Source organism: Grampus griseus (assembly GCF_964374135.1).
Source record: "Grampus griseus genome assembly, chromosome: 4".
Classification (NCBI taxonomy): domain Eukaryota; kingdom Metazoa; phylum Chordata; class Mammalia; order Artiodactyla; family Delphinidae; genus Grampus; species Grampus griseus.
In genome coordinates this window covers 143,679,665-143,691,522 of record NC_138997.1, presented here as the reverse complement: position 1 = coordinate 143,691,522, position 11,858 = coordinate 143,679,665, and the positions used below count along the sequence as shown (strand labels likewise).

Below are 11,858 nucleotides of genomic sequence, written 5' to 3'. Positions count from 1 at the left end.
TTCCTTTTGGAATCTGGGCTAGGACTTTAGCAACTTTATTGGGTTTCCAGGAGAACTAAGGGAAATGGGATCCCAGTCACCTAAATGTTTTGAGGGCAGCCCTCCTTCAGGGACTCCAGCCAGTTTCATGTTTAAAAACTATGGATCCAGGCTTCCCTCGTGGCACAGTGGTTAAGAATTCACCTGCCAATGCAGGGGACATGGGTTCGAGCCCTGGTCTAGGAAGATCCCACATGCCATGGAGCAACTAAGCCCATGCATCACAACTACTGAGCCTGCGCTCTAGAGCCAGTGAGCCACAACCACTGAGCCCACATGTCACAACTAGTGAAGCCCACGTGCCCTAGAGCCCGTGCTCCGCAACAAGAGAAGCCGCCACAATGAGAAGCCCGTGCACCACAACGAAGAGTAGCCCCTGCTCCCTGCAACTAGAGAAAGCCCGCATGCAGCAACAAAGACCCAATGCAGCCAAAAATTAATTAATTAATTAATTAATAATTTTTAAAAAACTATGGATTCCCCACATGCCCATTTTTAGCTAAGTGGGCTGAACAAACCAAAAGTAATCTGGAATTACAGTGGCCATTATGGGGAAGGTTCAATCTCCCTAAACTTGTTTTTCTTAAGATTAAATTGGAGGACCGTGGTTCTAAAATTAAACAAAATGAATGGCATATTTGTTTTCACTGGTAACCGGAAGCTTCCAAACATGCACAAAACTGTAAAATTGCTTCTTTGCAAGATACCATTTCTAAATTGGCTGAAACAACCAAAAAAAAAAAAAAAAAAGCAAAGAATAAAAGGAGAACAAAATGGCTTCCAAAGCCTTGTGCTTCTTGTGTCCCCCCCTGCCCCCAATTTCTTTGTCTCAGGTAGGGTCTTATGTGTCTTCCCACTCCCTTTGCCTCAGACTCTGCCCCTAGAAACCATCTTGTGCTCAGGCCCTGCCCCCAACACCACCTTCCTCTCTCCTCCTCCATGAAAACCTGCCTCTTTAAAATGAGAGCCTCTGAAGATCCAAATGCTGACCCTAATTACTGGTTTTAAGTTAACTGGGGCAAACCACTAGGTGAGGAGATCCTGACTCTTGATCAGTGATGCTTTCAAGGAAAGATCTTGAGCAAAAGGGGAAAATGTAGAATTAATTAAGGAGCATTCCACTAACCTTTGGAGTCAGGACAGGCCCGCAGTGGGTGCCCTCACACCCACCATGCATGTCAATTATCCCAAACAGGAAGATGCCTCTACCTACTATCCAGCAGGAATAAGAAAACTTCCCTCCAACCCCACCCCCCAGAGCCCAGCCAATCAGAGACTGCAGCAGCTCAGCCAATGGGAAGCCTCCATGCTCCCCCCCCCCCAGCTCTTCCAATGGATTCTTCCGTTATCACAGCCCCTCCCAACTCCTCCTTTTCCCTATAAAAGCAAGTCCCCATTTCTTGTTCTCTGGGTTTGCTTGTGGTCTGTCCTTGTTTGCATATTCCGAATCGAAGTTCCTCCACTATTCCTGAGTAAACTCCCTTTTGTTGGTGAAATAACTGGCTGTCATATTATTACAGTTGACAGAGGCTTGAGCTTAGCCTTGAGCTGCACAGGCTCTGATTGCCTTGATGCTGTTACTCTGGTTGATGTGATCAGGTTCCAGGAACTTGGTTTTATCCAGGACAGGAAGCTTCTCATCCTCCCGTGGTTCGGTTATTGCCATGATTCTGCTAGAATGCTGCAGGGCGTGGGGGCTGGTGGGGGTGAGGGTAGAGAGTCCGAGTGGCTCCCATTGCGACAGTGGCTTTCTTGTGTCGCCTTAGGTGTTTTTTTCAATGCTAAACTTAATATTTCTTTTTAAAAAATCGTTTCAGAAATGAGTGTGAGATGTGGCTTAATTTGAAAGTCTTCTCTTAACTAGTGAAACCTAATTTAATTTCTATTTTTAAAAGGAATAAAAGGGAATAAGAATGTGAAGTGGTTGAAAGGAAACTAGAATCTGTGTGGACGCCAGGGATGCTGGATGCTCTCCCCGCACCGGGTCCTTGTTACACTGTGGGAGCCTCTTTCCTTAACCAGTTCAGTTCTCCTCTTCCTCAGCGGGAACCTGCGGCTCCGTGTCAAGCTCCAGACGCATTCCTCTGCGGAGAGGGGCCCATGGAAAGTAGCCGGCTGACCGGCACCCGTGGCCTGCAGACATTCTGGCCACGACTACCACGCGGGGTCACTGCAAGGAGGGCTCCTAATCAGGAGGGAGGGGTCATTGCCTCCAGGGGCCGCCCCACGCGAGCCCAGTCACCCCCATAGCCGCGCTCCTAGCAGGACCCCGGCCCTCAACCCCCGGGGGCGCTCTGGGAAGGTAGCACTGGGGCTGGGGCAGCAAGCGAGCGACGGGTGGAGAGAAGCCGCCCCGCCCCGCCCCGCCTCAAGTTCAAGGAGAGACCACGCCCAGCCATGCTTCCCTCTGATTGGCTGAACGAGAGAAAGGCCGGCGATGATTGGGTGGAGTGGACGCCTCTCGGCGCCCATCCTCCGCCACGGGGCGGGGGCGGGCGTGATTGGTGCAGGCATCGGCCCGCCCCGCCCCGCGACGTCACTACCCGGCGTGCCGCGCGCCGCGCTTCCGCTCCGCCCGCTAATGTTTTGGCCGGTCCAAGATGGCGGTGCAAGAGTCCGCGGCTCAGCTCTCCATGACCCTGAAGGTGCAGGAGTATCCGACCCTCAAGGTGGGGTCTGCGGCCGGGGGGCGCCCGCGCCTGGCCGGGCGGCCTCTGAGGGGAGGGGGAGGGGCTGGGCGAAGGCCGGGGCGCGGCATGGGGCGCCGGGCGGAGGCCGGGGGTCTGGGGGCCGGACTTCCCCGGGGCCGGGGATCTGGGGGCTGGGCTCCCCAGGGGCCGGACTCTGGGGGCCTGGCTCCCCAGGGGCTGGGGGCCCGTCTCTCTGGGGTCCTGGGCTGGCGGCCGGGCTCCCCGGGGGCAGGGAACCTGAGGGCCGGGCGGGTGTGGCGTCTGGCCATCCATGCTCCCTCCTGCCTTCGTGACAGGGCGGGGAGCGCGTCTGCCTGGCGCCCCGCTTCTCCCTCCGGAGCCCGATTGTGGCCCCTTCGTCCTATAATACCGTGAACTGCATCAGCGACAGTCCTGGTCGTAGACAGGCTGGCGACTTTGGAGGCTGGGGTCTCAGGGCTGTGGGGTCGCGGGCGCCCAGCCAGAGTGCCCACCGTGAAGGGCGGTTGGTGTCCAGCTATCCTCCCGGAAGCTCGTGTCAGACGGTGTTGATGGATGGCTTCCAGCCTCTAATTAGGGAACCTGTGAGGAGAGACCTCACGACCCAATGGGAACCCATTTGCAGGGCGTCACCAAACCTGAATTACAGCCCTTGCCACTCGGTCGCCAGTTGGGTGACCTTGGATGGTCGCTGAGGCAAGTCGACTTAACGCTGGGATGAAATCGGTGTTCCCGGCAGAGGGGTCGGTGCTAGTTCTTCCCTAGTTAGTAGAGGATTCGATGGTGATTGACTACAGCGAAGCACCTGGGAGTAAATTCCTTCAACGCTCAAGGTTATAACATTCCCAGGAGAGCTGCGGCCGATCCTACGTGCGTCTGAATTCCTTTCCCGGGGGCCACGTCGCATCTCTCCTCCCGGAGGACCCAGCATCCCTGTCCACGTCAGTGGTGACAGAGGGGGGGTGCGGTGTGGCCAGGTTGCTGTGAGCTCTGCGTTCACTTCCTGGGAGACCTCGGGAGGGTCCTCAACGCCTCTGAGGTTGTTTACTCCTGGCGCCTGGGTCGGCTCAGGGTGAAGAGAGGGCTCTGGCTGTGGGAAGGTAGCTGAAGGGAAGGGAGGGAAGCGCTGCCGGCCTGAGCCAGATGCCTGTTTGCTGGACCGCAGGTGTAGGGCGTGCTGTTCTGACACTCCACTCCCCAAGACCCTGCGGCTCATAGGCCACGATTCTCTGCTGCCCGAGGCACCCGACCAAAACAAAGGGGTGTGAGTGGGAACCGCTGCTGAGCTTTGGTCTCCCTCAGCCCCTGCCAGGCCTGCCGCTTGACGGACAGACAGGAAGGTTCAGAGATGAAAACTGTGCTGGTGAATGTGGGGAACGCCAGACAGGCAGGATCCCTCCTCCGAGTCGTGCTCTCGCGTTTCATAACCGTGAACGGAGTCTGAGTTGCAGACTTATCAGACAGGCTTTGATTAATGTAGTTAGGCAGATACTTCTAGAGGTAAAGGATTTTGTTTTTGTTTTTTGGCTGCATTGGGTCTTCGTTGCTGCGCGTGGGCTTTCTCTAGTTGCGGCGAGTGGGGGCTACTCTTTATTGCGGTGGCTTCTCTCGTTGCAGAGCACGGGCTCCAGGCACGCGGGCTCAGTAGTTGTGGCTCATGGACTTAGTTGCTCCGCGGCATGTGGGATCTTCCCGGACCAGGGCTCGAACCCGTGTCCCCTGCATTGGCAGGCGGATTCTTAACCACTGCACCACCAGGGAAGTCCCAAGAAATATTATAGTATCATTTCAAGTGAGCTTGCCAAATAAAGAAATTTTACTTCTTTTCTGGAATGATTTTAAAAAGTAGAATTTTTGCAAGGTACTATCTCCGTTTTCCCTCACAGATTATTTAGATCCCACAGGATAATTCCTCTGTTCTCTTGACATGTGTGTCACTGCTGAGTTAACATTTTTATCAGGAGTAATTCCTACTGGATAATGAGGAAGTTTCACCAGGAACATGGGAAGAGCTGTTGGCTCGGGAGCTGTGCCGTTCATGGTCTGGAGGGAGTCAAGAGGCAGGGGGCGCAGGGGGACAGGGCAGGGGGGCAGGGGGTGAGGGCTGAGGGTGGGCATTCTGGAAGGCATAGGGTGTGCTTCTCTAGTCTGAAGGCAGCTCCTCCTGCAGGGTAGCAGGGACGAGCGTGCAGCCGGCAAGTCCCCTTCACACAGGATGGGGACTCCTCCCTGTTGGGGGGCTGGGCAGCCTCGTCATAGCCTCAGGGCTGGTAAGCTCTTCTGCTCTTCTCTCCTGGCAGAGTGGCCAGAGGGTGGAGCGGCCCTTGGTGGCGGCTCCGGCGCGCCCTGACCCGGGCCCTCTCCCCCACCCCGAGCCCCTGCTCCCCCCGGGGCCTGTGGACGTTTGGATGCGTCTTGGCGGCGGGAGCACGCCTCTGGGTGCCTCTAGCTTTGCCGCTTGTCCTGGGCTGGGGGCGCAGGTGGTCCCCATGAGAACCACTGGTCTGCACCTTGCTGTGGGGAACTTGTTCTTACTGCAGCGGGCGTGTCCGGGCACCTGGTGCTCTGGCCCTGGCTGGCAGCTTTCCCTGCAGTGTGTGGGGTTGTGGGCCGTGCCCCTCAGGCCTCAGGGAAGGAGAAGTGGAAGCTCGAGTGCGTGATCCACCATCGTCAACTGGAAACCCTGTTCTAATTATGTTTTTAGAAGTTTTTTCTGAGTATAAAAGCAATTTGTGTTTATTCTCCAAATGACTTTGCTAGTTATCCCATTCGTTTTTGGAGTTTTTATTTCTGTTTTTTCCTTTGGATAGCTGAAGGAAAATCATATTTTAGAGGCCTTCTTTGTCACCGTCCAGGTCAGGTGGGAGTTCGCTCAGCCCAGGGGAGGGACCTGGCATCGTCGCTGGAAACCTGCTTTGGACCCTGATTCCTCCCCTTGAGCTCACCTGGACCCATCTCTGGGCTCACCTGGAGCCTCATCCTGGCTCCCCAGCCCCTCTCCCAGCTGTCCCCTCCTGTCACATGTGACAGGCTGGGAGTGTGGCCGTTGCTCCCAGCTGGGCCTGGAGGCAGATTCTCCTGTGTCTTTGAAAAAATCTGCTGCTTTTCATGTGGTGACAGTGTTGTTGACCAAGTACTGCCCTGCAATTTCAAATCCTGACTTTGTACTTGTAGAAAGTTTGTGTGCCAGTTACATGCTAAAGTTATAACTTTCAGTGCGGTTTTACAAACTTGGCCTCAGCCTGGCTTGGGGGAATCACGTGTTCTCAAATTTGAGAAATGCTGGTAGCATAAAGTGTTTGGACTTTTGAGACAAGTATCTGATTATGCTGTGTCCCAGGTGGTGGCCATGGCTGGGGCCTAACCTCTTTCTACTTTAGGTTTTGTGATTTCCCGAGTGAGCCAGTCCCTCCCTCAGACGCTGGCCGTCTCTGGTCCGCAGCTGCTTGCGTCATGATTGCCTTCTTCTCAGGCTGCAGCCTCGTCACACCTTCAGGGCAGTGCTTGTTCTCAGCTGAAAGAGCCCGCACATGGCCTTGGCTTCCAGAGCCCCACACACCCAGAGCTCGGCTGCGTACCCCTCTCTGAAGTGTGTGCCACGCGTCCTCCTGGCTTCGCGCTCCCCTCTCTCTCACTGTCGCTGGAGGGACGTTTGACCAAACGAAGGCATCCTGGTGGCATGTCCTGTCCTTGCGTCCTCCATGCCGGGCCCTCCCGGAGAGACGTGGGTTGACGTGAGGGTCCCTGCTCGCTGCTTGTGTTTTTAAGTATGGTTAGTGTTTTAAACAGATTTCAAGTCTGGAGAGGAAAGGGCTTTCTAATCTCCATTTCTCTGTAAGGGGTGGGCTGTTGGAGCCAGCGCTGACCCTCAGCCCTGGGCAGGTGGTGGCAGAGCTGGTGGGGGAGCCATGTGGCCACCACACACGCCTCGGGCCCCTGGCTTCCGGCCGGGTCTGTAACAAACATGATCACTGAGCACGTGACATCTGCGCTCTTGGAACTCTCGGAACAAACCCTGGAGAGGGGGTCCCCGATGGTGCACGACAGCAGGGCGGCCTCATGGAGAGATGGGTGAGGCCCCGTCCTGGTCACACGCTTGGTGGCAGGAGGCATTAAACGAGGGACAGGGTTTCAGCGCACTTGTTTGGGGGTGGCCGCGGAGGCGTGTTTCGGGGAGGAGCCATGTGGGTTGAGTTTAAGTCTTGGCAACCCTGACACGGAAGGGTCACGGTCCCACTGCAGCAAGGCAGCTTGGACGTCCCCAGAGCCCTGCAAAGGGGGCAGGGGCCACTGAGTGCCTGGCTGGCGACACGGGCCGGGGGGCGGGGTGGGAAGACGGGCCGGGAAGAGGCCTCGGGCAGGCTGAGGTGGGATGTTTGATGCTGACCTGAACCTGGCCAAGCAGTTTCCACTGGGGTAACAGTTGGTTATTTTCAGGTGTACGTTTTTCACAACCTTTTGAAAACCAGAATTATTCACTGTTTCAATCACTACTAACCAATAGTTAACAACTAAATATTGCTGAGTAGTTTGATAACTGGACTATCGCGCAGAATGTGGCCGGGGGAGAAAACCCCCAGCTGGGTCGATGGTCTCACTGTCCACAGAGCCAGCCTTCCCCTGCCACCACACGCAGACCCTGGGGCCTGGCCTTGTCCCCTTTCCCATCATGACAGCGGCCCCCGTGCCCTGCCCCATCTGAGCCAGACCTCCCCCAGCTCCCCGCCCCATCCTGTGTCCCTCCCAGGTCTCTGCACATGGGAGCCGGCCTCCTAGCGCTCCACCAGCCGGCTGGGCAGGGCACTGCCGACGTGTCGTTGCCCACGTGGCCCCAGGCCACCGCCCTGAGCCGGATCCGGCCCTGCGGCCCCTGCGCTCTGGCCCTCACCCTGGGGTTTTCTTTCTGGCTTTGGTCACCCTCTGGTGCTTTTTCTGTCACATGCCCCCTTGGGACGCTGGTCCTCAGTGAGGGGCCGTGTCGGGGCGGTTGTTGCCCTCCCAGCGCCTGGAAGAGCTCCTTGCCCGTGGGGGGCACCGGCGGTAGCTGTTGGCCGAGCGAGCATCTCCTCTGTCTGGGCGGAAATCCCGTAAACATTCACATCTCACTCTTGTCCACGAGCGGCATTCCGGGTGTGGCAGCCTTCGGAGTTTCTTTTCTCACCCCCCCACCCCGGCCCGCACCCCTCTCTCCTTCCTTCAAGGCTCAGCTGCCGGGGAGGAGTGTCTGCGCCCTGCCCCTCTGTCCACTCACGGTGTGCATGCCGTGACCTTCTAGGTGACAACTGGACAGCACCCTCGGGGCACCCCCTTCGAGATGGCCACCTCCCGGTCTCACGAGCGGCCTCCAGGCTGGTTTTGCCCCAGCAATCCCTGGCAGGCTTCTGGCCAGGGTCTCCAGGTGACCCCATGGGGCTGCCTGAGCCCCTGACAGAGTCTGGTGCTCGCCCCCACCTCTCACCACGTGTGCCACAGGCTGCCCTTCCTTCCCGGAGTAGGGCCCCAGGCGGCTCCCGTGACACCACGCACGCCTGGCTCCTCCCAGGCTCACAGCCGCCCCTCATCCTCCTTGTTGGGACTGCTCGCTGACTTGGTGACCTTGTTTGAGGACCCCCGTGTGTACCGATGACTCCCAGCTGGATCCCCTCGCCAGCCCCAGAGCCTTGGACCCGGGAGCCTGTCAGACGTCCCCTCTTGGGTCTGTAAGGTGTCTCAGCATGTGGAAGTCTGAACTCGTTGTCTTACCCAACTCCTCCGCAAACCCGCCCCCCCGTCTTCCTGGTCTCAGTGGCGGACAGCGCTCCCATCCCGTTTGGCTCACGCTGGAACCTTGGAGCCAGCCTCGACCCCTCCGTTCTCAGAGCTCACATCCAGCCTGTCCTCACATCCTTTTCACTCTGCCACCGTGGCCTAAACCAGGCCCTCTCCGGGTTGTTGAAGGAGCCCCCAGCTGTCCCCAGCACTGCCCGTGCTTTTTCCTGGCAGCCTCCCGTCTTACTCGGGGTAAAGTCCAAGGTTGTTAGAGTGGCCCTCCAGGGCCACATGACTTGGCCCCCTCTTCCTCCTCCCCCACGTCGTCCTCCTCCCCTCCCCTCCCCCTCCCCCACCTCCTCACCTCCCCCTTCCCCTCCCCCTCCTCCCCACGTCCTCCCCCACTACCTTCTCCCCCACCTCCCTCCCCTCCTCCTCCCCCACCTCCTCCCCACGACCTCCTCCCCCAGGTCGTCCTCCTCCCCCACCTCCTCACCTCTCCCCCTCCCCCCACCTCCTCCCCACGACCTCCTCCCCCACATCATCCTCCTCCCCCACCTCCTCACCTCTCCCCCTCACCCCCGACCTCCTCCCCGACGTCGTCCTCCTCCTCCTCCCCCTCCGCCACCTCCTCACCTCTCCCTCCTCCCTGCCACCTCCTCCCCCACCTCCACTCCTTTGGAAACTGAGCCACAGTGGCCTCCCCACTGCTACAGGATGTGCCAGCATGGGGGGCCTCAGAGTCTTTGCTCTTGTTTACTTTGTCCAGAATCCTTTCCCCCAGATGTCAGTCTGGCTTATTCCCTCACCTTCCCCCGTCTCTGCTCAGGTATCACCTTCTCAGTGCGAGCACCTTATTGAGACTGGGAGTCCCACCATCCCCTCTTCTGCTCTGTTTTTCTCCTTAGCTGCCGCTGCCATTTGACTTAACTGTGCTTTGCTTCTTTGTTTCTAACCACTGGGATTATAAGCTCTTTGGAGGGCGTAGAAGAAATAACTCTTCAAATAACAGATGAATTATTAAATATTATTTTGGCAATTCTATCCAAAGAAGTAAGATTGAAACAAGTAAATGTAACTGTTAGAACGAATGAGACAGAATATGTTTATGTACCCAGAAACACAAGCAAACTAACCAGAAAATGACTGCAGTTAATTAGAAAGGTCAACACAGTAACTGGGTACATGAAAAGCAGACAAAAGTCCTCACTTTTCTGCATCCCAGCAATAACCAGTAGAACATCTCCTGGGAAAATGCCAGGAAGAGTAAAGCGTTAGGGTGACTGCAGCACACCAGCAGTGGGCGCCAGTGGAGGCGCCGTGGCTGGCAGCAGCAGAGGGTGCTGGGTTTCTGTTTGAAGATGCTAACAGTAGCTGGAAAGATACCATCTGACTTCTCTGTGTGCTTGATCAGACCTTTCTTCTTTATCACGAGGGAAGCTCCAAGAAGGGTGTCTCTGCTGGACACCAGGGTCTGCTATGAAACTGCGAAAGTAACAGCCTTGTTGCAAAGTTGCTGGCTTTGGTTATATGTTGTATGGAAAAGGTGAGCCAGTGTTTCCCTGGTGTTATGCATACAGTCGGCACTGGTGCCTGCTCGGGCTCTGTGTGTCGTGTTTGGTCATTGAGCCGCCCCGGGCCTGGAGACGCTCACGTGGAGGGCTGGTGCCAGGCTGCCTTGTGTGCACGCCGGCTAACTCATCACTTGCAGTGTGTTCTGTTTTACCCGTACTGCCCTTGCTGAGATGGACCAGTGGCATGAAAAGATGCCTGTGAGTAACCAGCAGTCGCGGATGAGAGGACCCTGCCCCCAGGAGGGAGAATATGGAGGTGCTGACGGTGCCCTTCCCGCCTCCAGCTTTGTCAGCACTTCACGGAGTGAAAAGTCCATCTCATCACATCCCCCTAGAGGTGGGCCAGCAACATGTCACTTTTCAAGAAGCCTATTTGAAAGAGGGGGTTTGAAGCACTCCTGCCCTTCGTGAGCCTCCCTCAGGTGTTTGCTGTGCCCGGGGAGGTCAGCCCAGGAGAGCGTGTGATTCGTGAGACTTCCGTGCCACACGCCGGAACACGAGGCACAGCTCTCCAGGCCAGGCAGGGCTGTCTGCTGCCATTCAGGGCTCAGTGCAACACTTTACAGGATGTTGTTAGCTTTGTGATAAATATTTAGAAACCTCTTCTGAGGTTTCTTAATTGTGAAAGATAAAAGGTCTCCTGCCATTGGGGAAATACTTCCTTCCTGTGCTGGTAAAAATGGCTGAAAACATTATGAGAACAAACTAAGGTGCATCTCTTTGTCAGCAAATACTGTGAGAAAACCCACAGCAAACACTGGAGAAGGTTTGAAGAAACACGTACCAAAGCAAGTGGCGCGGTGTGGGAGGGCTGCTGTGGAGCTGGATGAGAGTACAGGTGTTTCATACGGGTCTCGATGAGGGTGTTTGCCGGATTCTGCTTCAGTTATGAAAACAGGAAGGATTACTTTTTGCGAGTCACTGAAGGGGAAAGAGGTACTGGAGGAAATATAATTTAGCATTCAACTAATTAAATGGAGAAATTCTATGATCTTAAAAGCTGTAGTGAAACAAATTACCAAGGAAACATTAAGTAGATTTGACTAATACAAATTTAATTTTTTGGTATAACCAGATAAGATAAAACCAGAATTTAAAAGCAAGTAACAAACCTTAAAAAAATCCGCCAAATGTGAACCATAAAAACCTGGTTCAAATTGATGAGAAAGCTCCAATGCCCTCTTCCTTGTTGAGTGTTGGGTGAGGAATACAAACAGAAAATATGTAGAAGGAAGAATGTGTTGAGTTGAACCGCATAAAATCACCCTTTTGTAAAAATGATGGCTGAATAGCCTATACCATGTAAAAAGATTAAAAAAAACACAACTTCCCATAAAGAAAAACCCCAGGACATGATGGCTTCACTGGTGAATTCTATTAAATGTTTTAAAAAGAGTTAACATTGCTGCCTCACAAACAGCCAGAAAATGGAAGCGGAAGGAAGTTCCCCAGCTTGTTCTGTGAGGTCAGTTTTACCCTGATACCAAAACCAGACAGACAATACCACAAGAAAACTACACCAGTCCTCATGGATGGATGTAGGTGCTAAAATCCTCAGCAGCGTGCCAGCAAACTGGATCTGACAACGTATGAAAAGGATTATGTACCGTGACTAAGTGGGCTTTACCCCAGGAATGCAAGGTTGGCCCGACATGTAAAAGTCAACGCAATGCCAGACTAATAGTATAAAGGACAAAAACCCCACGATCACCTCAATAGGCACAGATAAAAGCACTTGACAAACTCCATCACCCTTTCATGATAAAAACACTCAACGAACTAGGAATAGGAGAGAACTTCCTCTACCTGATAAAGGGCATCTCTGAGA

At 55.1% G+C, this 11,858-nt stretch overlaps 1 protein-coding gene across 2 annotated transcripts in view; it reads left to right on the top strand.

Annotated features, from left to right (window-relative positions):
- Positions 1-2,591: 2,591 nt before the first annotated feature.
- MAEA (macrophage erythroblast attacher, E3 ubiquitin ligase) overlaps positions 2,592-11,858 on the top strand; it is a 31,261-nt gene continuing 21,994 nt past the window's right edge. For both annotated transcript variants that reach the window (XM_082653560.1, XM_082653559.1), the window contains exon 1: positions 2,592-2,708. In XM_082653560.1, the coding sequence (XP_082509686.1) occupies positions 2,640-2,708 (69 nt within the window). In that variant the 5' untranslated portion in view covers positions 2,592-2,639. The remainder of the gene's footprint in view (positions 2,709-11,858) is intronic.